General features: G+C 41.5%; 1 protein-coding gene across 2 annotated transcripts; it reads right to left on the bottom strand.

Annotated features, from left to right (window-relative positions):
* Positions 1-470: 470 nt before the first annotated feature.
* Positions 471-26,684, bottom strand: LOC122996973 (protein FAM53B-like). Of its 2 annotated transcripts, XM_044372818.1 has the most exons (6): positions 26,516-26,684; positions 15,469-15,750; positions 11,808-11,862; positions 11,509-11,553; positions 8,920-9,797; positions 471-1,700 (listed from the first exon to the last, which is right to left on the bottom strand). In XM_044372818.1, the coding sequence occupies exons 2-6, from the start codon at positions 15,547-15,549 to the stop codon at positions 1,347-1,349; spliced, it is 1,413 nt and encodes a 470-aa protein (XP_044228753.1). In that variant the 5' UTR covers positions 15,550-15,750; positions 26,516-26,684; the 3' UTR covers positions 471-1,346. The 2 variants fall into 2 exon arrangements, with proteins under 2 accessions (XP_044228753.1, XP_044228754.1); XM_044372819.1 differs by lacking the exon at positions 11,509-11,553.
* Between the last annotated feature and the right edge of the window lie 1,130 nt (positions 26,685-27,814).

The following is a 27,814-nucleotide window of genomic DNA, read 5'->3' as shown; positions in this document are numbered from 1 at the left end:
ACTTGCCCGGTCGACGTGTCTGTCTGTCTGCCTCACAGGTCCTGGGACAATTTCTCCTGACATCACCTCCTTTGGTCACTGCTAGGGTTACTGACCAGGGATATTCCATGTCTAGACTTCCTGCCATTTTGTTTGGGGGTGTTGGGCAACATAAGGGCATTACACAGATGTTTACCTAACTCCCTGTATTCATCAAGGAATAGAGCATATTAAAATGCTCCATAAACAAAGGACATCAAAATGAACATTTAAACAATGAAGTGTGGATGAGTAAGCTTTAGCGAAACTGCTCTGAAATGTGATGCAGGAAGTGAGTGTGGGAGAGCGAGTGCAACTTCTGAAGAAATTCTGGAAACTTTGCAGCTTACTCAGACTTTTGATCTGTCAAAGCATAACCTGCCTTTCACAATCACCTTGTTTAAAGTACAAAGCATCTGCTGATAAATTGAAATTCAAACAAGACATACGAGTGCCAGTTGTAAATTTATTTCATGTCCATTCTGTTAGAAGAAAGGCCTTGTATTCTTGCTCCTTCACAAACAGCTCATAAAAAACAGTTACTTAGAAAAATATACATTGATATTAGAACTGAAAACTTGAGAGATTCAGTGTTTAATTCAAATATACAATTTGCATATTAAAGAAACTACAAAAAACAGCTCAGAAAAGGTGGCTTCGATTGAGGCTACTTTCTTGAAGAGAACTGAGGAGAGCAAGCAGCCAAAAGAAGGCACTGTCTTTTTTTCCCCCCCGAACTCCTCTTAAAGCTTATTGAGCCTACATTCAGCAAATTCAGAGTTTCGTGTGTGTGCACAAAAGATGAAGAGAAACGTCAAGGGTAAGTATGTGCTTCTTCCTGTTGTTTACCTCTCCCTGTTTCACCCCACTTTCTCTGAAAAACAAACTTGGGCTAAATACAGGACAGCCCAGCTACTGCTACAGTACTACAAAGCTAAGGTTAGCTGACTTTGGAAAGGTCATCAGGTTGACAGACAGTGGGGGGGCTGGGAGGTTTTCTTAAGACTAACCCTCACTTTCCCACTCCTGAGTTAAGCTGAATACCCAATGAAAAACAACTAAGGTTACTGCTTTTTGATTCAAACAGTAAGAATATTCAAGGCAAATGTGTCACTAAGAAACCAGCAATTAACAACATACTTAATCCTTTATCTTCTTTATCACTTTCTTTGTCTTTCTAACATCTTTCCCTTTCAAAGTTGATGAAACACTCCTCCACTCTTTTTCCTCAAAGCCCTTCTTAATAACCATCTTTTGATACATCACCGATATCCTTTAACTTTCGACAACAGTCAAGACACAGTCTTTTAAAATCTCCTATAAAATGTTCAGTTTCTTTCAATCTGGTCAAGATCCAGCTCACCTCCCAGCTGGAAAATGTCCCTCTGTGTCCCACAATCACCCTTCCAGAGGGTGCGTTTACCGCACACATCACCTATAGGGGACCCGGGCCGCGAGTCCACGCTACAAGTCGAGTTGCTATCCAGTTCCTCGTAGGAGGAATCCTCTTCCTCTTCATTGCCTATCACTTCCTGCCGTGACTCCAGTCGCAGATCGGACACAGCGGTGAAGTCTGAATCTGGTTGGTCGGTAGTCTCAGAGGAGGGAGGGGGCAGGCTTGATTGGCAGCCGTCGGTGGATGAGAATCCAGGGCAGCTCAAGCTCTGAAAAGTCGGAAGTTTCTATAGAGGAGACACAGGAAACAGGGGAAAAAAAGAGTTAGAGTTACATAAATTAAGTTTTGTACACCTCAGGTTCACATTCTAGGTTCACTCTAATGAGGCTGTAAAAAAGTTGGGAGGGTTTATCAGGGGGAATTCAAGCTAAGGGTTTTCCAGAATGTCAATTTGGGTTTGGGTTTCAGTTTGGGCAGCCAAAAGCTGGTCTTCCCTTTCATTGACGGCATATGAACATGTAAACACGCAAAGCACACACACAAGCCATCGAAGAATGTACATGGAATCTTAAACCTTCTGAGTTGCAAACCACAAAAAGGCATTTTGTTTCTCTCTTTGCTCGCGGCGTATTTATCACTGTGAAACACGCGTCATGACAGAGAACCCAACACTATGTAGTGGAGAACATTTCTTGTTAAGCCATTGTTATTCACAGTTGTTGCAATGTTTTGTGGTTCTGTGCTCTTGGAGGTGTCAGTGTATGTGTGATGTGCATGTGCTCGGGGTTTTTGCTCTCAACTCTTGACCTTAAAGACATTTCATTTACCAAGAAGTTGTATCCTGATTCGCTTTTAAATTCTCTTTCCAACCTGAATTCCTCTCTGCAACAAAGAAAGGCAGCCGTGCGGCGCATTGAAGGGGTTAATGATCTCTGGAGTGCCCCAGCAGCAGATGTTGGAGGCATGGAGGTGAATAGAGATGAGGTTTTCTCTATAGAGCCTCAGCTTACATGACGGACACCTCTAATGTTCCCTAGCATGTGTTAGAACATTGCTTTTCCTGTTACAATGAACTGGGAGTCTCCCTTTCTTAAGTCTCACTTTAGTAGGCTCGCTTTTTTTTTTCCTGCCCTGATTTATCATGGTCCAAAAGAAACTACAACACAAGATTTTGGCTGTCTGAGTTAATGGTTTGCTAACATTTGCTGGATTAACTTTACGTGTATTTTGCACAAACACAGGATCCTGCAACCGCTTGAGGTGATCGAGAGGTGGGAGGCCTTTGCTGTAGTTACCCCACTGGAGTGGAAAAGGGGATTCCTGAGACCTTGCTCTCTCCGTTCAACCCCCAGTATTACCCCACTACTAATTATCACAGCAGAGGAGGAGACGAAAGGAAGAGAGGAAGGAGGGGCAGAGGCAGCTTCACTGCAATATGCTTTCTATAAAATCTACTGAGGCTGAGTGGGATTAGGGTGGGCGTGGTGGAAGGTCAGGGGGGAGCGGTGTTAGATTTCTGCCCATGTACCCAGCTTTGCCTGTGGGTTTTTTTTTTTTTTTTTTTTTTTTTTTTTTACTTGAGCATACCCCCACCCAGATGGAATACATCTATACACACACAGACACACAATCCATATACTCAGCACTCATGCTGTCATGTCTCACATGACCCACTGCCATAACCAGGAGTTGGGTAGGTTACTTTCTTTAGTAATTTACAGACTAAACTAATGAACTTAAATTTAAAGTTGTAATCCTTAAAGAGGTACTCCAGCGATTCAGTATTGCACTTCCATAAAGTCAGGGGACTCTCAATAAACAGATTTTTGAAAGAATGTTCAAAATCGAAGCAAAACAGGCTAAGCTATCCTTACTTTTAATCATTAGTATGAGTCAAGTGGATCCTACATTTCCCATAATGCAACTGGATAGCATTTTAAACCCTCCTTGTTCAAAGTGGGACTCCTGCCTGTTGTTTTGCCTGCTTCCAGACTGAGATTTGGTGTCGTTATTTTCCTTATTTGTTGTAAGTTTCACTCCTGACAGTTGGATTTGGGGGTTTCTTAGTCGGAGTGTGTTTGGCTCGTTTGAGGAACTTGGCGTCATCGTGGAGGGATTTTCCTCACTTGGAGCGGTGACAGCGAGGCTTTAACTGGCAGAATAATCAATAAAAGAAACAGTCCTGTGTGAGGAGTGTATGTGGCTCATACAGAAGTAGCCCAAACCAGACCCCACAATGTCCGTCAGAAAGAAAGCCACTTTCACCTCACATATTATTTATTTTTCACAACTAAGCACACGCTTCTTAACCTTTTTCAGTCTAAACTAAATATAAATGAAATTCATGATGAAATGATATGAAACATTTTATTATTGATGACCATTATCAAAGTCAAACTCTATGTAGAAAGATAGAGCTGGCAGTAGCAGCGTGTGTATGGACACCGCACGTGTGAGACACAGTAGTTCAGTCACGCACCCACGCTGCTCAGGTAGAGGTAGGCTGTGTGGCACAGCCTGCCTTCTTACTGCCCACTCCTTTCAAATCCCACATCGCCTGTCTGAAACAAAGGCTTTCTGTAAAAGATTGATGACATCATCAGGGTTACTTTGAGAAAACTCCTCCGGAGCCACAGAGGACAATCTATAGCTGTTTTCACAGATACTCCTCATGGCAACTGAACTTCATGTGCAGAATTGGTGGAGTGCTCCTTTTAGTTTTAAGTTCTGGTTGATTTGGTTAGTACGCTTCAATAATAGAGATCAAAGATATCTGTTCAAAAAGACACATGTAAAGACACTGGAGGAAGCAAACACGCCCTGAATGGCTACTACGCCAGAAATGCAACAGAAAAAAAGACAACTTTATGTTTACTATACAGCCAATTAACCCGAGGACTGACAGGATTCATGTTGTCACATTGTTTTAAAAAAAAGAAGACGATCAACAATGTCGTCTGACACGATGATATTTAACTCATGATTGAATGTTGTTTTGTCAACATTAACATTTTTTGTTTACACATCACATCCAGTACGTGAGATTTTATGGGAAAGGCAGACTGCTACTAACAATGAAACAAAGAGGCAATGACAGAATGCAAATTCATAGAAGGGCTGTTGCTGAAAAAATGCTGGCAATAATATGATAAATGGGGTATGATAGAATCAAAAGTTGTAACATGAGATCCATCACTGCTTTTTCTTTTTTTAATTTTTGTTCACACACTAAAAGCCATAAAATAAAACACCATTTTATACACATTACCAATAAGCTGCTACACATTATGAATTGTTCCCAACCATGATCAACACAATCAGAACTTCCACTGTAAAAGCCTTATCTACATTACAGTATCGAGAGGCAGCTTCTGTGGGAGAAGCACAAGCACAAACCAAGAGGTTAGGCAAATATCCGCCTGATAATTAAGGCAAACAACTAACAACACCCGGCTAACTACTATGGCAGAGGTCCTGCTGTGCACTTGACTAGAAACACACAAAAAGCACAGAGAGAGAGGTGAACACAATCAAAAAAAAACAACAACACACAAGCAGTTACTTAACTATACAGTCTATTTACAGATACAAAAAATAAGTATATTTCTTTGGATTAGCTTCAAGCTGAAATGAGGTCAGTTAAACAACATCCAGAGACACACTGCTCTGAGGAAGACAGGCAAACAGACTTCCAACAGTAAAACAAAGGAGAGGGCAGAGGTGCAAGCAAAGAAAAGAACATTTAACTCATTCCTGACAACCAGACTGCATACTTGCACACCTCTGCATCAATTATCTTTGTTGCTGTCTGTCTGTGTGTCAACCAACACCTCTGCTTTGGTTTTTTTGTATTTGTCTGGTAGTCGCTGTACCGCAGAAAGAAAGCATGGCAGATTTCGCAAATGGCTGGAAATAAGATTAAAAAAAGATAGATATGTTAAACTAGAGCGAAGGCTTAACATGCAGAGGTAAAATGGGTGACTGCACAAAGTTGTTTGGTGATGTCTTAACGCAAAGAACCTCTTGGACAAGTCACAGCATGTCATTATACACAGCGAGCATGGCACTCAAGACGCCCACCTAGCTAGGTGTTCCTACAAGCCTGTGGGGCTTGCCGCTCAGCTATGATCACCATGCCTGCCATCCCAGGAATGGAGTGAGATGGAGAGAGGAGGGGAAGAGCAGAGCAGCTCGAACATAAGCCAGCAAGAAGATATTAATAGAGGAGAGTTTGTCTGCCAGCTTCCCTACAGAAATAATACCCCCTTTCTTCCCCCTGCTATTTCTCCCCTGAATGCACAGGCACCCGCGCACATACACACATTCAAACTTTCGCTCAACACGCCTCCTTTTACCACTTCTGTTGCTAACACAGCTAAGCTAAAAATAGCCATAGTCGTTTTTCTTTAAGCCCAATCTGAAGTTGTCAAGTGGGGCAATAAAAGCAACACAGACATAAAACAATCTAAATGCCACTGACTGGGCAGTTTCCTCAAAAGTGTGAGCTGCGTCAACAATCATTCATTAAGTGACCTAGAATAAAGAGATAACATTCCCCGACTGACAGCTCTCCACACCCACTATTTCTTGGAAAAAACAATGAAGGGCCAAGGTGGGAGGGCAACCAGGGATAAAAACAAGGCAACAGACAGAGGAGTGAACTGACATACACAGCCGACAGGGAGGATATCCAAAGAATTTTGGGGGTGGTCGAACGTAAATCCCTACGGTAGTCGAGCTATAACCGATTAGCATGACATGCATCCCCAGAATTCACACCCGCCTTCATTGACATGGCTGAAGAATCTAAAGGCCAAATTACACCATGTTCCACTGACAACACACACCGGGGACTTGTTACATGTTGAACCTCCACAACCCCCGAAACTCCTTCAGATTGTACAACAGTCTGTTGCATGAGGATAGTCATCAAATTAAAAGATTGAACATCTACATACTCTGATGACAGACGCTCCTCCGGGTACAGATGATTGGCATTGGGCAATCTGCAAATCTGCTGTGACGAAAAACATACTTTTGTTTTTCATTACTTGGACTTTAGACCGTATTACTCATCCACACGCCTATAAAATGGAGACAGTGTGTTGATTAGTGTGTGTAGGTGTGAAAAGAAGTAATAACTGTTGATTTACACTTAAGGCAGGGCTGAGTGAGAATCCTTTTCAGTGTTGAGATCCACCCACCTCCTGGGAGGCAGTGTGTATGTGTGTGTGTGTGAGTGTGTGTGTAGCCAGAGAAAAAGAGAAAGAGGGTCATTTAAATCACACAGACTCTCAGTGGTCAGTACACCCATGAAGCTTCTGCACAAGAACAAGCTGAAGTAAAACCCAAGTCAAGTACCAGAAATGTGATGTGATTCTGACATCTTTAACTGCGGGTACAATCCCTCCCACAAATCACAGAAAGTAACAAATTCCCAAAAGAGGCAGTAAAATCTCACGTGTTCCTAACCCTGACGATAATTTTCATGTTCTTTCTTCACTAGAACAGGCACAGGTTGTAACCAGCCCAATGATTCTACATTATCACTTCCTTTTCCAGACAGCTTGCCAGCTACTAGTTTTCCCAAGGCTCTCGACAAGACAAACCACATCATTAAACTATAAGACAGCTATGTGAATCTTCACTAGGTGCTTCTGGGCATTTCGGGTTATTTAATTTAGCGTAAAATAGTACAACTCTGCTTGTTTAGTTTCCTGGGAACCTGAACTGGTTAAATGACAAAAAGACATACATCAAGCTAAGTCTGAGGAACATTAACAGTGATGACACAGGAGATTAGGAAAAAGAGAAGTGAGAGAGTTCATGTGTTCTAAATAATACTGTATGTATTATGTTGCTGCTTTCTTTCCACACTCCGGGCACAAAAGAGAGAGAGAAAAATCAACATGGTTACAGTTGATCTGAAATGACCCATCTAACCTGCACGACCTGACTCCTTTCAACACTGCTAAGCACATGAAATCATGCACGTCGGTTCAAAAACAAAAAAAAAAAAAAAAAAAAAAATGTTGAACTGAAAAAAAAAAAAAAGATGAGAAACGATGGCTCTGCTTTTTAATCCCTGAGAAATCTAAGAAAGAATGGCCTCCAATCTGCTGCCGAGGTGCATTCCTGCACCCAGAGGTAACGTAAGACTGACTGTGTGTGTCTGTGTATGTGTTTGTGTATCTGTGAGAATATATGCGATCCAACGTGCTTGATTTTCCCTTCTTAGCAGCTGGCATGACTAGAGGAAACATGCTCACTAGGCTCCATTACCAAAGCCTTGTTGATCCAACTCTGGCTAGGTCCTGAGGGTGACTTGCTGGGAACACAAACCTTTGGGAAAAGGAAGGGAGGGTACAGGGATAAATTGATGGTACTTTCTATTAAGAGAACAGGAAATGGACAATGTTTCCGTGAAGATTTTAGCGTATTGTAAGAGGATACAGGACGTGGTCTATTATCCGAATTCTGACTCATGACATCGTGTTTGAGCACAAGTTCAGCTTTGGTATCAGTGGCTGCAATTAGTGGTGAGACCGATGGCAGCTTCTATGCAGAATTTCAAGATCATTCAAACATATAAAAGGCAGCAGGACGTGATGAGTGAATCAAATCAAGATCTCTCTGGTCTCCGTTAAAACATCAGAGCACTGCCAAGCATCAAAACAGTAAGTCATTGAAATACTTCTTCAGTTCTATTTTGGGTTTGTCCAGGGGTCATTTATAAGCTCCAGCTGATCCACTGCTTCCCTTGACCTTACATAAGACAGGCTCTTATCGTGGAGCAAGCGATCCAAATATGCATCCAAATATCCCCACTATTAATCACCTTTGGTTGCTCTAACTGTCTGGTAGTAGATAGAGGGAACAAGAAAGGGATGAAGCATCACAGCGAATGAAAAAAGAGTCGAAGAGAGGAAGCAAATGAACGATGAGGGGGTCCAACCTTTGGATGGGCTGTTTACCCAACATAGTGAATGAAATGATAACCGGAGCCGGGCTTGCTAGAGCGTGGTGCTAGGCAGCGTGACCGAACATGAGGAATGCTCCTTTAGCAAGCACCACTCCCTGAGCTGCAGGGAGGGAGGCCTGAGATCACTTAGCCCTGTAGCCTCGGACCGATGACCCAGAAAACTTAATTCAGCTTGATTTAATCCAGTCCCTGATCAGACTCAGAGACAGACAGGCCAAGTTATGTTTGGAGATCTCTTGAACTTCCCCTTGGTCCAAGAACAAAAAGGCATTTGTCTGTGTGGTAAGTGTGTTTGGTCCAGGATTTAACTAAATGCAATCAAGGGCATTTTGCAGCATTAAAGCAAGATTAGGAATAAGATGATGCTGATTTATGCTTAATCAGCAGACAAAAGTGATACTAAACTCTGAAATTTGCCAAATTATAGCAACGCGTATTGAAATGAATATATGTGTGTGTGTGTGTGTGTGTGTGTGTGTGTATGCTTATCTGTCTCAACATGTGTTCTACATTTTCAACTAACCTGAGTCATCTTTGCCAGGTCCAGGGAGGGCCGCGGTTCCTGGGCATCCTCTGGTCTCCTGCGCTTCATACCGATCTTTTTGTCGTTTAGAACACAGGGCTGGGACCTGCTCCGAGACAGACACCTCATGCCCCCGGCTTTCTGGCCAGCTCGTCTCCCCAATTCCGGGGTGGAGTCTGGAGAGCTGGCCTCTGAGGCCTCCTCCCTCTGGAGCTCAGGCAGACTGATCTGCTCATGGGAGAGGGAGAGAGGTCTGAGGAAGTGGTGATGGCGGGAGTGGTGATGTTGCACAGAAGGAGAGGTAGGGGAGACTGGAGAGGCAGTGAATTGAGGGTGGAGAGGCAGTCGCTGGTTGAAGAACGGCAGGTCCAGGGCTCCATCTGTGGGGATGCTGGAGCGTGAGGGCAAACTGAAGCTGGAGCTACGCTGCATGGTGGGGAAATGGCCGCCAGAAAAACCCCCTCCCCCTCGGAGGCTCCCTCCGCTGTGGCACCGTCGTTTCTCCACTGTTGTCCACACTCGGGAGCCTTGGGGCCTCCAAGATGAGCGGAAACCACTGAATTCATCAGAGAGCGACAGGGAGCGACACTGGCGTTTGCTGGGGGGCGCCGTGGGAGCTTGGCTGGTGGCTGTAGTGGTGAAATGTGCAGTGGTGGACATGGTGTGCAAGTGGGAGTTAGTCATGCTGCCGTCACAGAGGCTGAGATCTCTTATCAGACTGGTGATTGCTGTGGCGCTGCCGGGCTCCTTGGCCCAGAGCCGGCTCCCCGGCTCAGGCATCACATCCCACAAGCTCTCTAGACTGGCACCACCAGACTGGCAGGGAGCTCTCTGCTGAATGGCACAGCTTCGCCCCAGGTCCAGCCACCTATCTGCCTCTGCAAGATTCAAAACACATACCCACTCTCATTGACTTCTATATCAGATGTCTTTATATGTCTCTATCTGTGCAACAAGTAATAATAAGCAAAACATGCATTATGTTAACAGGATTATAATTAACATAATGCCTTCTCTAAAGAACAACAATCATGTGGATGGAAGCTGTATTTAACCATACAGACACAAAGACACAAACAAACAGAAACAAGCCTCAGGCAAGAGGTAATGACTGCTATAAGGACAAGATGTTTGGAGGAGAAAAGGAAGATTATTGTCTGCTAACTGCAGCAGGGAGGTATTTAACTAAGACGAAACTGTACACTTTTGGGTCATTTAGGGAAGTTACACGCAGTTAAGCAAAAAAACAAACAGGAAATCATTTGCTTTTTTGCATCTTTTAAAAAAATAATCAGTCGTCTGGCTTGAAATGACAAGATTAAGCCTGAGAGGAGATAACACTGAAGCTGCTCATGTGTAACTGTACTGAAAGCTGAAAAACAAAAAACACAGCTGACATGGCAATGAAAAGAAATCACCTTGTGCAGGCATAGTGGAATTTAAAAACTGGCATTCAATTCTCAATGACTTTTAAGACGTCAATGTTTTGTACAACTGAAGAACTTGGAAGCGATCATTATGATATACTATGGTTCAGTGGCAGATAGCATGACTCCACAAGATCACTATGTCTGATAACATTTTTTTTCTACAACAGAACAGCTAGAAGACATGCAGAGCTCAATCAATTCAAAGCTTATTAACATACCCTTAGCATTTGAAATCGAGTATCTGTCTCATGACAGACAAAAAGCTAAAATTGAAATTCAGCATGACTGACAAAATCCAATTGTTCTTCAGTCCAACACCTGTGATCTACAGTTTTTTTTAAAAAAAGGTATCCAACAGGCAAACAAGCAAACATGGGTATATTTCCATCCACATTCCTAACCATTTGAAACCTGAACCTGCAAGAATGCTGATTCCAAAAAACATGAGCTATTACAGTATGATAAGAATCAGCCAGTGAAACAGTTGGAAAAATCACTCCCATTAGTCAAGTGTTTAGCAGGATATGCTTTGGAAAGCAGTATGCCGTGCCAGCCATCTCACCATCTGCACAAAGGAGTCTATCACACAGTTGTGGGTGATAATACACCTACTGTAAAAGTGCCATAGTGGCTCGAGCTGCTAAGCCAAGTGGTGAAGTTGAGAATCTATTGACGCTTTTGGCAAAAAAGACCCCACTAGCGATCCAAATCCTGTCCTTTTGGATTCTTGTCTGTAATTTTGGCATGCTCTCTTACAGACTGGTGGATGGAAATCATTGTTTTGGGTGGATAAACAATGTGCGGGGGCTACAGTGACGACCTGACAGGAATGTTACGAAAACAACTTGACAAAGGGAGAAAGAGATGAACTTCAAAAGGCCATCCTTTGAAAGCAAGAGACAAAGTGCTGATTGAACTAACAAGGCATCCTAGACAATGTTAACATCAACATTAACAGTGGAAACAGTAAAGCCACACTCCTCCCTGTGACGTCACAACATCCCCCCCCCCAAAAAAGAAAAAAAAGAGGACAGTGAGTAATAGCAGGGGCTTGTATTTACAGAAGCATGTCTTTTAACACAAGGGGTAATTACTGCGACACTAACAGAGCCAAAGGGAAATTGTTGACATGCGCAACAGCATATTCAATTACAGTTACCTCCCATGAGAGTGCTGTGCAACGTTGTGTGGAGGCAGGTGCACCCTGATCATGAGAGGGGGATGAGTGACAGGCAGAGAAAGGGAGAAGTGAGATACCGACATGTGACAGATGGGTTGACAATGAGACAGTTATAGTAGTGGGGGGTCGCTGACCTTGATAGTTCAACTTATCAAAGGATTAAACACATTTTGCTATTGTATTTGTGAAATTATGTTTTAACCTCAACCACCTCACTGTCCAGATGTTGAATGTATGCAGAGGACCGATCAAACATACATAAAAAAAAGATAACTCACCCACAGTTCCACAGGAGAGGAGGGTAGTTCCTCTACTCATGGTGTGGAGCTCACGCTGTAGTGAGGCAAACAAAGGAGCCGACAGTTAGGACACGCAAAATAAAACAAAAAATGAGGAACAAAAGTCCAACATGTTTGTTGTCAAGTCCACAATTTCAATCTCAATTTCATCATGTGCATGTTTAGTATCCCTGTAGGACCGCAACGTACACAGCCAGTGGTGGAAAATAACCACATTTACTACATGTACTGTGCTTAAGTACAGTTCTAAGTACTTGCATTTGAGTTGAGTATTTCCACTTTATAAATCCACCACGCTATAGTTACCAGTTACTTTGTAGATTTAAATTTTAAAACCAATAATGAACGTATAAAATAGATAGATACAGATACAACTTTGAAATGTTTAATTAAAGCTGCTGTAATTAATATTTTGTATATTAACATTGGACCAGGTGTCACTCGTAGACATACCCATAGAAAATGATCACCCAAGTCCTTCAGCTATAAGGAGCTTTACAGCGTCTTTCAGCTCATTGTTTTGGTTTTATGTCACACGACTTTACTGTTCTGGTTCACTCTCACCGCTCTCATCAATGATGTTTTCAGGCACTCCAACCGGCCATTTTCAGTGGAAAAAAGTTCTAAACCCACTGTAGGCTATGCCAAAACCGCAACCAGACAAAGTTAGTTACTAGATGGTGAACATAGCAAAGCATTTAGCAGCTTAAGAGCCAGGAGTTGGTGGAGAGCAAAACAGAGCTCAAAGGAGAGTGAATATTGGACACAGCTAGTAAGTGTCATCAGGTGGACAAAAAACACGACTTCGAATGAATGTTAATGTTGCTCCGTATCTGCTGGATGTATAAATAGACAACTGTGCTATAGGTATTACAGTTTTACTTAAACTTAACTACTTCTTTTATCACCACACCTGTTTTACATTCTACCTTTTATTAAGAACAAAGGTTCTTTAGGGAATATAAAACACTTTCTACAACACACGCCTATCTTCTAATCAAACACCTACCCTCTCTCACAGTTCATTTCTTACAACAGGGTGGTGACTGTCTGCACAAAGGACAAAAGGAAAACGTCATGATACGTTGCTCTGACTCACATTGAGGTTATTGCTACAACAAAAAAAAATGTTTGCTGAGATACAAGATATCCATTGCAAAATAAAGGCTATTATGTTGCAAGATGATGAAATGAAACCAATTAGTACAACCTCATTTACACATGGTTGACTAAGGGGTGAAATGATAATATTGAACTAGGTAAAGGTAAGACCAAAGCTGTCCAAAACCTTTAAACACTGACTGACACAGATTCCAGGCAAACTCTACAATGGTGTACAAGTGATGACAAGACATGGACCTAATTTTATGCCTTCAAGGTCAATAAAAAGAGAAAAAGTTAGGAGCATAAAGGGAAAAACATTTGCAAGGTTTGTTGGCCTGCATGATAAAAAAGCTTGATGGTTCCTGGACTTGTGAGGTTGAGGGAGTGTTTGGATTTTATAGAGACAAAATGTAGAGGTAGGGTGATAACAGTGGGAAGAGTGAAAGCTTTGATGAGATTAAAGATTTTACGCAATCCTTCTGCTCTGTTGTGCTGTGTGAGATTTTAGTGCTGAGATAAACATTAAAATGGACTCAGAAATGATTGGTGAGATAAGTAACACCAAGGTGTATTTGAACAAGAAAAGGAGTGACAGGAGTGACCTCCCAGATATGCAGCATACTACCACGTTGCATGTCATTAAAAATTGCTTGCTGCTACAAGTAGGAGCTGGGGGTGAAATTAAGTGTTAAAGAAACACTAACATTTTTGGAAACAAAGTCAAATAAGAGGGTGTATCAATTTCATCCGGGTCCAGCACAGAGATACAGATGGGTGACAAACTAAAGGAAAATCCAACATAAAGTGTCTTATAGTAAGGTGATGGACCACAAGCTGCATGAGCTGCTTTAGTGCTTTTTTGGCATAGATTGAACAAGTCTCTCCAACTCTAATGGAGAGGTGAAAACCATTCTTCCAAAAGATATCCCCACTTTTGTGTTTTGATGATTGTAGTGGAAAGCACTGTATAACATGTTGATTCAAGACCTCCACAGGTGTTCAAGGCCATGTCATCATTTTCATCCTCAAACCATTTCGTAACCCCTTGCACCCTCTATGTAAGCGTCTGCATTTGTTCCATTTCTCCACTCAATTTGTCTGTAGGTCCTTAGTATGTTCAGCTTATCTTGGTACAAAGACTAGAAGCAGGAGAAAACATCTTATGCCTACCATACACTAGAAGTCTTTGAAAAGACTTTGAAAAGACTTAAATCTGACACTCCCTCACATCTAAAGTCGATGTGTCATAATTTCGCAAAGACTGGGGATCTTGCAGGGTCAATATTTGCAAGACTACAGCTAGATTCCTTTTGGGATTATTTCCCATCCTGCTCCTGGTGGAAATTTACAAGAAGAAAAATTGTTTGAACAACGGAGCAGAAACAGAAGCAGCTTTTGGCCACAGCTGCCCTTGTGTGTGCAATAGTTTGTTTCGAAAAATCAGCCTAAAAGAAAAAGAGAAGACACTACAGAATGTGGACACGACCCTGGTTGAGAGAATGGGGACAGCAAGGATGCGCCTCCCTGGAGTCCCCGCCATGTTCACTATCTACCAGGTTTGCTGCTAGCCGTTTGATGCTGGAGAGAACGCACCTATTGGTTGTTGACAATGTTCACCTCATTGAACTTCACTATTTGCATGAGCTGAGACTAAAAACTTTGAATAATATTAAACATGTTTGATTTTATCAGAATGTCAATATAAAAAAAAGACTGACTTAAGACAGCTTGGACTGAGTTTTATGACCACCTTACACCAAATGATCAAGATGACGGGAGCGTGCCACAACTCTAGCACAACTCATGATTTTATTCCATGATTTTCTGCCAAAAGAAATATCTTCCAAGTAGGCTACTCCAAAACTGTTAAATTTAACATTTTTACATTACCAAATAACCACACAGGACAACACTTCTGAGGTGCTAATGTTATGCGCAGTGGGTCCAGTGGTTAGCGAAATGCAATGTGTAAGCTAACTCCCTCTTAAACTACAATATTTTTTTCTGTAAAAATGTTAAATACACAAAATACAAGCTGTAAAGCATGATTAAGGGTTGGTACAATGTGTCATTTTTAGGATTTTGCCTGAGCTAAGTTAGGCTAGCCGTATCCCTTTGCTTTCAACCTTTCTGCTAAGCTAGGCTAAACACATCCGGGAACTATTGGCACTGAACCCACAAAGATTAAGCTGATATGAATCTTTTTATCTGACTGTGGGTAAAACAGCTATTAAAATGAACAAATTAATTTCCCTGTAATATTACTGACAACTTCAGACAGCTAAAGATAATAGTAAGATAAAATAGTAATAATACTATCGTGTCAGGCTACTAGACTGTGGTCTGGTGTGCTTACTCTCATTGTGCAAGTGAGTATACGTAACAGGTGGCATCTGTGGCACGTGGTCAAGCACTAATTTAATATAATCACTGATCTATTTATTTCGGTGACTAACATGTGAAACACTGCACATCCTTAACTGGAACAATACAACCTTGCTTTGTGTGAAACTCAAAAAGGGTGACTATATCTCACCAGCCGTCTCTCGATGTTATTGGACCTTACATCATTGACACCCTTCTTCTTTTCCAGTGTTTTCGAGAAGATGATCACCATGGTAACACGCAGCTCTGCTCCAGTCTGTTCAGGTGCAAGAGAAGGCCACGGGCAGCCATCTTAGATAAGGGTGGAGGGCAGATAGTGCATTTGGGCGAAACAGATGACCGGTTGGTGACCTCCCATCTGCGGAGCAGTCCTCAAGTGCTGATGATGGTGGTGGTGGATTTGGGAGAGAGTCTCTCACACTTCAGCTGATCCCTGTGTTGGCAGAAAGAGAGGGGAAAAATACATAAATACTCATTTGAATACTGACACTCAATATTCTTCTGAAGTTTATATTTAGAGCACCATGGTATCTCATCACAACAGAACACCACTATACAGATATTTTCCACACTGCATCCACACATACAAAAGTTGGAGGAGAAAAGATTCCAGCTTGTGGGTGTGTCTGGCTCTCAGACAAGATGGGCAAAGAGATGGGCCTAAACGCAGCCCAGGTTTGAGTATAGCCTAAAGGAGCAGCAGGCAAATAGCTGCCAGTGGGCCAAGTCCAACCCTCAAACAAAAACATTTGTTTGCACAAGTTTTCACTTTGAGAGTTTACATTAAAGTTTTTAACATTATTTTCAAGGAATCTACTGAAGACAACAATCTAAATAAAAAGTCTAGTTAAAATCCCAGTTCATATGACTTTTTAATCATATAAAAAAAGTCTATGCGAGTCATGCAAAATGCAGCCACTGTGCCTTGTTCTGCACCAGGCTGTCTCAACAGCATACGGTGCTGGAATGAAGTGCAATTAAGTTTTCAGATGAATAACACAGATAAATAATGTAAACCACTTCATTTGAATGAAACAAATACACGCTTCAAATTCCATGGCTTCAGCATATTTGACCAAAAAAGCTCACAAACAGGTGGCAGTCAAACGGTTTGCTGACATTTTTTTCTAAAGCTAAAACAGGAATACTTTCATTCAATCACATATGAAGCAGGCCGCTGTTTATAGTGTGTTGATAACCAACCTATTGCATATCTAGTCTTGTAGTTAAATACTTGACCCACATACTGTATATGACTCATTTTTTTGCCAGATGAGTATTTTGTTAAGCAGCTGCTGTTAGTCCCCACAAATGATGGCTTGAATTGAAAGAAATAAAACATATTGAAAACCATACAGGCTTGCACTTATTGGCCCCTATAAACAATTCTGAAAAAAACAGCCTATGGTTGAATCTAATTTGCTGCTCCCTGGCCTAAAGCAATGGTTCACACTTGAGGTCGAGCAGCCCCAGGGATAATTTATTTTACTGGAAAAAGATTTCACTGCTGATATAGTTGAAAAAAAAAAAAAAAAGAGTACTGACTTGCATTTTTCTCTTCAGCGTTTAAACACCCTGACACAGTAACTTAACCACACAGTTCTCCATATAGCTGCACGCCTATAAAGCTACTGTCTTTGCAAACAAAACACACTGCCATATGCTAAACTGCTTCCTTGTTAACATAATCCACATAGGACATATGGGAATCTAAACACGGTGGAACAGACAGACACATTTTGCTAATCCTGGAAAAGACATCATTCATACATCACATGACTACAGATGTGGTTAACAAACATGAATAGAAAAGGAACATATATGAACCCGCGGTTGCTTCATCGACTGCCTGCACCCGCAGATGGTAAAAAAACAGACAGTAGCTTCTACAGTAAATACAAACTCTTAAAACGCTTGGAGGGAGTTATATTTAAGGCAGCTGGTGCATATGCTTTGTTTTGTGACAAACATGCCCCGTCGTGTCTGCTCTACCCAGCCTTTTCAGCACACGGGAAAGAGCTAGGTGAATCGTGGGCAGGTTCGGTTATGCTTTCTTTATCCTTCATCTGGGGAAAGCAAAGCAGGAATAGCTGCAGTGACCTTGGGGTTGAGCTTCTCTCCTTCATTAGCCAACCACCAAACACACTGACAGCATCCAATTAGAGAGTAGCAGCATGGTTCAGATCCCCCAATCAACTGTTGGCTAATGACAGCTTTCTGCTGTGGAGCAACACATGAGGCTAATGGATCTTCCAGGCCTATTATGTTATCCTGCCTGTGTAACATGTGGTTCTATGTTAAGTAAGGGTTGTTGCACTTATATAACATGCTTTATAGAGGAGGGTGCAAGTGTGCACTGGGTATTAATGGAGTTTTGTGGGACAATAACTTGTGCATGTGGGTCAAGACAGAAAAGGGGCACATCATAAAAGAAAAATATGGGCAGCAATTTGACAAAGCAATTTTATACCGGCCTGGTCATGTCTTGTTAACTCTCTATGTCATCTCTATCCTTTCCCTTTTCTCCAGCCCCATGACTACATGACAACTATAAATGTTTCGTGTAGGCCAGCCCCAAACCAACTGCTAGCATATGACTCCCATTATCTCCATTTATGCCGGAGAGTCAGTGGAGCACAACTGGGCCTCCACAGGCAAGAGGCGCTGGTACTGGTGTTGGAGTCAGAGGAGAAGGGAATGTTCTTCTTGATCAGTTTTGCAGATGACTTTACTGATTAGGACTGACACTGAGTAATGGGCGAGGCAAGTAACAGGGTGTGTGTGTGTGTGTTAGACAGAGTAGGAGTTGAGGAGCATGACGGTCATGTGTAAAAGTGTGCTGTTTGACTGATGTAGTTAGGAAGTGTGACGTGTTCAGCGAGGGCCAGAACAGCAACTCGACAGTGTGAATTAGAGTGTGCATGTGTACTTGTGTCTGTACATGTGTGTCTGTATATGCTAACCTGCACTGGGTGTGTGTGTGTGTATGTGTGCGGTGACTGGCAAGTGGGGTCATGGGAGAGGGCAAACCGAGTGCGAATTCAACCCCCGAGCCTTGCTTACTTAATGAACCGACTCCACATGATGGGGAAACCAGAGCTTAATGGAGAGAACTGTAGAGCACTTGTGTGGAACGTCTACTGATCGGATCAGATATTTATTGCTCGGAGTGAGTCTCCTTGATCACTACATCTCACTGTTTGCACTTTTATTGTTTGACTTGCCGTCAGAAAATCCAGAAATTGATCAGTTAGCAGAACAAATGTCTCACCTACAAGACTGAGTACCCAGACTATGATCATGGATAGTAAAGTCAAATTGTGTGACTGATTCCAATTGTGCTTTACATTTCTAATGTTATTTAATTATTTGGTGTTTGGGGAACTCCACTGATTCTGCATATGTGAAAAAAGTTGTACAAGGTCTTTTATGGCTCCACAGGGAGCTGCAAGAAGTCTGATAAATTGCTTAAAGTGATGTCACTTGTGGCAATGTTGCTTTGAAACACAAGCTTGAAAATGAAAAATAAGTCTGGGGGTGTGGAGTTAGGAAGAAGTGAGGTTACCAGATCTCTGTAGCCTGATCCTCCTCTCTGCTTGAGGCTAGCGGCTCGAGGCTACATTAGCCGCTAATAGTATAACACGTCTGGATCTCAAACCAAACTGTCAGCGGCTGATGTGCATTGTGGGTAATGAAGCACAAAGTTTTGACCGAGAAGATAAATGTGTTTAATAAAAACGGTGATATTTCAGGTTCTACTGCATCGATTTTAACACGACACGACAAGGAGTGTCTTAAATGATGCTTTGATGCACCTGCCTGCCAATACTTAATGTGATACACAAACATTTAAACAAGGCTTTTTAGATATTCAAGAAAGCAGCGCCTACAACTGGATGTGCTACTTCTGCCCTCATGTTAAATTACAAGATATGACATTTTCAGGACATGTTTTTCCAGTTTGAAAATACGTGTACCGCTCAGCGAGAAGTGATCACGTGCGACTTATGTATTTTTTTTTTATACATCCTACATGTAATAACGCCTGTCCCAAGCAAATGTCTACGAGCCCTGCGAAACAAGACAGAGTGACGCAAAATTTATTGTCTGGCTTCGCAGGACTATGTCAACACTGGTCTCTGTAATTCCATTGCTGTTGTATCACATTTGATCAAGACTAAACTGAAAGGAAGCTTCATCACTAAATTGGAACAATGATATTGTTTGGGGCCTTTAAAACATTCTAGGTTCATGCAGCTAAATTTGACCTCCATAGTGGACCCAAATCTAATGGTAATTCTAGTAAGATTTGTGTATGCCGGGGTGCAGACAGCAGCTCTTGGCTCACAATAGCCAATGACTCAGGAGGGCACTAGAAAGGGCAGCTAAGATAATATGGCTCTTTGCCCAGGCTGTGATTTGTACAGGCAGATGAATAGAAGCCTATTTGGGGCCCCCTGAAGTTCTGTGACGGGGTGTTTGGTGTCCATCACCAATTGGCTCTGCTTACTGCATACTTGTGCGGAGCGCGTCTGGTGTCAAGACTTTGATCGGTGGCTGCAGCTGAGAAAAACCATCTCGTTTCATACTGATAAAAACAAAACAAAACACTGCAAGAGGGAAGAAAATGAAAATCTTTGTGCATAACAGATTCTTATTTTTAAAAAGGTTACATGTAAATGATTTTCTGAGAACTAGAACAGTTTTTTACTCTGACAGGCATTGCTAAAACATATTTTATGATGCAAGAAACTGGATGTTGACATCAGTTTTACATAGTGGATATGGCCACAGGAAACAGAATTAAAAAATGAATTAATTAAAAAAGTTTTGCACAATAACGGTTTTTGTAAGCTGGGTGAATAAAAGTAAGACCCCATTATTTTGTGAAAGTCTGCGGTGTGGATTGTTAATTCAGGGTGAACACACAGCCACCCTACTCTCCTATACTGAGGCCGAGGTCGTAAAAATGGTCTTAGGGAGGTCAAGACATACCATTGAATCCTCTGGCCATCACCCTAGTACCCAGTAGCAGGGGAACACTGGCCAAAAACAACACACCATCACACCACTAGATCTTCAGAAGTGCATAAACAATGAAGTGCTCATTCAGTCAAACTTTATGCGATGTCAGTAGTCAGGTTCTGGCCTTCTTTCGCGGATTCCCCCAAACGTTTCTCTAACGACAGTGACCATGTACCTCTTAAAGTCCCTTCTTAATGAGCGATTTTAAAAAGATCATTCGATCCATTTTTACTTTTAAAATAGGAGCGGCTACCTATAACAACAACACTGCAATGAAAACAGCAACAGGAACCACAGCTTTAAGAGCTTCAATTGCCGTTTCTCAAGAATCAACCTGAAAGTCCAGTTAATACTGCCATTCTTCACACTGTTTAGTTGGCACGGAGACGCGCTAGCATAACATGCATATGCAAGCACACTTCCCTTTGCAGTACACGGGTTCTGCTTCCCTTGTGGTCACATGCTGCTGCTGAATTGGGTGTGGAGCACACTGACTTCATTACCAAATACATGAAGAGAGAAAACCCCCTGTGACATCCACAAAGAACTGTGACACCAAGTTAACTTCACATATAAAGCCTTATTGGCAATGCCTGCTTTAAAAAAAGAAATAGCTCAGTAAAGCAGTGCAACAAATCCCACCATGATTTCATGCTAACATTTATACTAGCCCCCACCGTTTCCTTATATGTAATGGGTTTAAGATAACCTTAAATATCTTTCATTGTTACATTTACCGTCCAAGAGCAGAAAACTGCTGTGCAATAAGTAGAGTCAAATTATCCAGTCATACCACCAAGTACTGAAGTGAAATCAGTTTAGTAAGTTTTGTCACAGGTCCATTTTCTCTCTGACTTACTTCATAAAACAGTTGCTAAGTAGTACTAGGAATTTGATGGGTAGCCATAGCAACCAAACACAAAACAGAGGATAACAGTGACAACTGGTTATGTGAATAAGGCAGACATCACCCAGCCAGTAAAGAATAACTGGACAACTCATCATTTCTTTATCAGTGAATGTGCTTGTTATAAAAAGCGGGACTATTGAAAACAAGGTCAGTTTACTAAGTTGCTGCACGGTGACATGCATGCAACCTGCAAACACAATACGGCTCCTCTACGCAGTCTGAAACTTATTTGGGGTCGACCCCCGTGTCTCAGACCAGGACTTAGTTAACTGAAATCTTAAGAAGCTTGACAGGCGTAGGATCAGGTGTTTCAGTTTGAGTAAAGGAAGGTATGGGGCCTCTTGCCCCCAAGAGTGACCCTCACATGCCATGACTCTCCATACATCAGGTACCCCACTAATTACACTACCCCCTCCTATCAATCCTTGCCTTTCCGTCTGTGGTTTCTTCCATTATCCATGAGTGCCTGTTCTGTTCTGTGCACACTAACCACAGCCCTAATCCATCAGGGATACATTACATGGGAGCCTCCAGCACTGGCCAGCAATCCCCTGCAATTGCTCAGCTCTATAAGGGGGGACCACTCCTATGTTGTGTAAGCAAGTGATGTTGTACAGATTGTCACTGGCAATCAACAAGCAATAAAGAGATATCGTGGCAGTTATGTAACACCACGTTCACGTTGTGGAGGTGTACTATGGGTGAGAGAGAGTTAAGAGTGTGTATGGGTGGGAGAATGTCAGAAAGAAAACTGAGCAGCATTCCATCGCTCCATTCATTCATTCATGAGGGGGCTCAGCTCACCATATGGACCCTTTGACTGCTCAGCATCGTGTGTAATAGGGGTATAAAAAAAAAGATGCATGGTGATGCATTGATTTGAGAAAGTAAACTGAATCAGGAAAAGTGTACCATCAGTGTTAACTTGTGCTTAAGTGTAAGGTTTGAATAGGTTTTATTATTTAAGACTGATCAGATTAGTTGTTTTTTTTATGTTTTACATTTATACTCAGAATAATGTAATTTAATCAAATTCTATCAAATTGAATTGTGAGCAGCGTGTGTGATTTGATCAACTCTGCTGAAAGACTAAAGCACATTTTATCAGTGTGTGGTAATAAGGTCCATATTCTGGAGAACAAGAAAGTAGAAACAGCAGGACTGTTTTTTGTATCCATCTTGCTGCAAGTTGAAATATTGTCTATTATGTCACTTATTAAACATTGGCTTCAGCTTCAATATTCCAATACTTCTTAGATGTCGATGTGTTCGCTGCCTGATCTTTGGCAATAAATTGGCTGATCTACTGCCAGTAAGCTAATCTATTGCAAATCTTGTTGCCTGCTGGTTTTCAGTCTTGCGCTGTTGTTTGGGATGACCTGCAGGTGTATGTAAAACATGCTGACAAACTCAAACCCAGCTACAGCAAATTGGAATATACCACAGAGGCCTACAGTCGGGACTTATGACACATGATGTCACCATGATAATTGGCCTACTTTGTGCAAGCAGGATTGTCCGGATACACTGGCTCTGTCCTCAAGCCTAGGCTTGCACAGAAAAAGCCACCTTTGGAGGATGTAACACATTAAGTGTCAGGTTTGTATGAGGAAAATCCATTGTGGTTAACTGTAAGAAGTGCTATACCTTGCAGGCAAAGCAGAATGCCCAAGATTTGTCACAATTGTTGACAACAGGTTCTAAAAATACATCAAATTAGGCCATCTGTTACAAACACTAACAGGAGCTTTCATTTCTCTTTTTTCTATGGCTGCATTTGGGGGGTTGCTTAAAAAGCCTTGATCTACAGAGAAGTTGTCTGCACAACGCATGATTCAGACAGGAGCTATGTAATGGCTGACATTTAAAGAGAGGAAGCCAATCCAGAGCAACTGAGGAAAATAAACGGAAGAATGCAAACCACTGTCATTCATAACAGAAGACAAAACATTAGCTCATCTTGACTATAGGTTTTCCAGATGAGTAGAGGGCATGCACACGCACAACCCTTTTGCATGCGACACTTTAATACCATCAGACACTGGATATTATATAAAAAAAATTAAACTAACTCTGACTAACAAATCTATGCAAATGAGGTGCTTTCTCTTTTTTCAGATGGAGATAAGACTAAGACCCCCAGGGTAGGAGTCGCTCATTTGAGAGTCAAAAAGCAACACCAGGGACAACTTCTTTTTTGAAGTCCTCACTATCACTACATAGAAACACCACAGTGAGACATGTTGATGGGAGCATTCCTATTGCATCCCAGAATGCTTTTCATCTCTAAGTAGAGTCTGGTGCCTGTCTTGGGGGGTTGGGGGAGTGCTTCTCTGGTGTATGTGAGAATGCCTCTTTTCTTTTCTTTTCAGCTGCAGGTCTTTGGCTCTGTGGGCGTCGAGACGCCAGACTTACAAATCTATCATGTTAATGAGGAAGGAATATACACAATGAGAAATAAAAGCACTGAAACAAATATACTAACAAAGTGAAATACCCATGGTATTTGTTTTCCACTCCCTGAAGCCAAGTGGTATGAGTTTCAGTGTTTCTGTAGCAGCAGTAGTTATGACTGCAGGTCACAGAGAAGAAAGGGAAGCTTCTGAAATGAATAGAGAGTAGCATGGAGGCACAGACAGGCATGGCTAACAATCCTTTTCTGGTAGTTTTTGCATAATGCCTCGGGCCAGAGAACGAGTGAAAGAAAGAGAGCCACAGTATTAGAGGAATAGAAAGACAAATGACACAATAACAGCAAAAAAAACAGGAAAAAGGTTAGACTGAAATACACAGAAAAACAAAAAAAAATGAGAGAAACTGACAGGGGGGGGGGGGGGAAGTGGCAGCATGTGCGTCAGTGTGTGGACTGAGCGAGAGTTGTACACACAGACAGAGAATGGACCAGTGGCTTGCTCAGCACACAGGCACACAGCTGCCCTCTGACAGAATGGAGCTCTAATAGGGCCTTTTGCCTGGAACACAAAGACGTTGCAAATGCGTGCGTCTTAAGCACACACTGGAGCACAGAGCGAAACCCACCAGCCTTAATTACTTCCATAAATTATGGCTATACTATGTCCAAAACAAGTTTACAGGCTAACAATGCCAACTACAACTTCAGTGCATCAAGTTGTGCCTCACTAAAACGTTTAAAACCATAAAGTGATTACCAGCAACTGAGGTAAAGCAGAAAGTGATGAGAATATGTGGTTTTCTTCTTCCTCTTTTGTCAGATATAGAGCTGATTATCAAACCTCTTTTAGTAGTGCAGATCAAATATATCAAAAAAAATCTGAGTGCTTGTTTATTTGTTCAGTAATCAGATATTTCCCGACATAAATCATCATTTAGATCATTTTTGAGTGTATTTCCTCAAAGTTTTTGTCTGGCTAGTTCGTCCCAAGACAGCATTTAACACAGATGCATTTAAACTTTGGCTCATTTTGCAGAATAAAGTAATCAACATGTTTGTATTCTTCAAGGAAAGATATCAAAGAAGTACTTTTGTACTTGTAAAACTGAACTGAAACTTGGGTACCATATTGGCACCACTATAGAAACATTTCAACCTCGTCCTTGTCAGATAAAATGAAAAGGTACGATAAAAGCAATAGTGGTTTATTTTAGAAATCAAAGCAAGGTTTAGTCATCATAATCTTCCCATATGAAAAATGCTCAGAACAAGTTTCCTCTGAAGCTAACCAGTATTTGTGAAGCACCCTTATCAACATCCCCTTTGTAATTAGACACTAGAGCTGACACGCGATTAAATCTTTGCCTTGACTCTCCGCTTCATTTCAAACCTGAACTTCAACTGCACCTTACATTTATGAGAGCGTTTATATTCTGAGCAGGATTCTTGAGAAAGCTACTGACATTTCCTGTTTTAGGCCATCTCAGTGAGTCAAGGACAGCAAAGTGTTACGGTGCCAATGAGAAACATTTCCAGGTATTTTCCAATTAGGGTACCCTGATACCAAACCAGTTCTTCATGGTATTCTGTTTATGGTGTCCACAAAGATAACCCGGCTGTCGTGCAATATTAGAAAAGGACAAAACGTTAGTGCCAACTGTGACTTCCTAACCCACAATAGGAAAGGAAACAACAATGACAAATAACCAGTTTTAGTGCACTGCTGTCACTGAGTTTTTTGGCTTTCATTCTGAACTAACAGGGCAATAAAGTAGTTGCAAAATGAGCTCGACCTCTGACCTGTAATTAAGACACATAGCCACCAATGCATCCACAAGTTAATAGATATTTTAAGAAGAGAATTGACTTTATTTACTTAATAATAAAATTGTTTTTCGTATTTAAGCTCTTATATGTTATTTCTTATTGGTGTGCTCACTTTCATAAGTGTGTAACAACATATAAATTTACTATAAGTGGTCACATACACAGTCATAACAACAGACTATAACAAAGCGTATATTTTGATTTGACTCAAAGGATGCTGTCTTATATCTTTGCACTGAAAACAGAGGAAGAACAAAGTGATTCATAGTTTCAACCTCTTCAGCAAAAAAGACAAAAAACAAAAAAAACACACCCACTGATAAACTACTCTCAGAAAAACAGATAATTTAGTAATTACAGATCACTATCTTAAGAGGAAACAAAAACCTAAATGTGTGGTAGAGATTGGTGAGAGATATGCACCCAGGCGTTATTACTCAGAGCATTCAGACCTATCTCATTCTCTTCTCATAGGTTGTGGTGAGAAACTGTGTCAATGCGAGCTGCAAATTAACCAAGCTGCCTCTCCAGCTATAGGTATTATATTTGACAGCAGCTTGATTATTACCACACGGCTGATAGATGGAGGGGAGTTTTTTGTGTCTGTGTGAGTGTGTGTGCAACCCTCTAGTCTTTTAGTGGAGCAACAGGTTGGCCTGGCAGATTCAGATACTGGTGCTCACTTGTAAATCCCACAGCAGCTGATTTAGTCCTGCAAACTAATCTGAAGTTACTAACGTGACATCCACAAAAGCTGCAGCTCTTTATGGCAATTCTGTTTTTTTTTTTTCTTATGGGAGCAGGGCATGAATGAAAAAGCAAATGCAATTTTTCAACAAAAAAATAGACAACTTCTATTTTCTGATTTGTGGCCCCCAAAGTAACTAACTAACAATGTTGTCATGTAATGTTTCAATATCAGACGAAACCCCAGCATGAGCAGACAGAAAGTCAACTTCGGAGCGGTGTTAAGAAGAAGCAGATGATGATGCATGCCCTAACGCAGTAAGAAATATCAACTACCTGGCCAGCAGAGGCTCTTTCGAAGTTAGGTCATCTTCAACAAAGAGGAGAGAGGAGAAATCACAGAAGTTTCTCGCAGTTGCAGCCGCCAGTTCAGCGTCGCCAGCGCCAGACTGAGCAGGACTGCGAGCAGCTGAGAGCTCGCTGCTGCTTTCAGCCTTCAGCGTTTGATTGTAACAATATCCGCTCGCAGATAAACCACGTCGACGGGGGGAGGAGAGGAGAAAGGTGAGCGACTGGCAAACTTGTTGATCGACAGGAATGCAAGGTTAATATAGAACACGATACAAATGCTGTGATTAATAGTTTAAAAACTACAAAACTCCGAAATGTGTGACTACACAACGGTTGAAGATTTATTTACAGCGAACACCCCCACCCCCGCCGAGTTGGTACGTCCCTCTACGATCGTCCACCCTCAGGCATTTACAATACTCATGTGCTACTTTGTATTACGATGCTTTTCATTGACGTTAATGAAGCAAATAGGTGTTGACTTCACGGCAGTGTTGAAAGAAGTACTTTTAAAAGATCCTTTTAACTTAAGTAAAAGTACCAATACAGCAATGTAAAAATGAATACATTACAATTTTACAATGTAAAAAATACAAGTAAAAGTCCTGCATGAAAAATCCTACATAACAGCAAAAAGTATTTAAAGCATTAAAGTTAAAGCAGTGATTTAGTAGTTTGGTCCCTATGACTGATATATTATATATGACTTCATTAGATTATTAACACTGACGCATCAGTGTGTAGGCAGCATGTTACTGTTGTAGCTGCTGGAGGTGGAGCTAGTTTGAACTACTTTATATACAGTTTAGTCCATTTGTTCCCAAGCTAGGGGTTGGGCCCCTTCAAAGGGTCACCGGATAAATCTGAGGGGTCTTGAGATGATTAATGGAAGGAAAGAAGAAAAAACAAAGTTCTGATACACAAAACTGTTTTCAGTTTTTGACTTTCTCTCTAACTTTCTTTTCTCTTCTCATGAAATGTGACTACACGCTGCTTCTTGTTAGACATCAAATAGCTTGGGAACCACTGGTTTAATCTGGTTTAAACAATATGTTGTATTTTAAAAGCTTGTTATATTATCCGTCAAATAAATGTAGTGGAGTAGAAAGTACAATATTTCCCTCTGAAATGTAATGGAGTGGAAGTATGAAGTAGCATCAAATGGAAATACTCAAGTACAAGAACCTCAAAATTGTACTTAAGTACAGTACTTAAGTAAATGTACTTAGTTACTTTCTACCACTGCTCCATAGTACTACAATGAAAGCAGAATTTACACTTATT

This window comes from Thunnus albacares, chromosome 14 (assembly GCF_914725855.1).
Source record: "Thunnus albacares chromosome 14, fThuAlb1.1, whole genome shotgun sequence".
Classification (NCBI taxonomy): domain Eukaryota; kingdom Metazoa; phylum Chordata; class Actinopteri; order Scombriformes; family Scombridae; genus Thunnus; species Thunnus albacares.
This window is presented reverse-complemented; position numbering and strand designations above follow the sequence as displayed.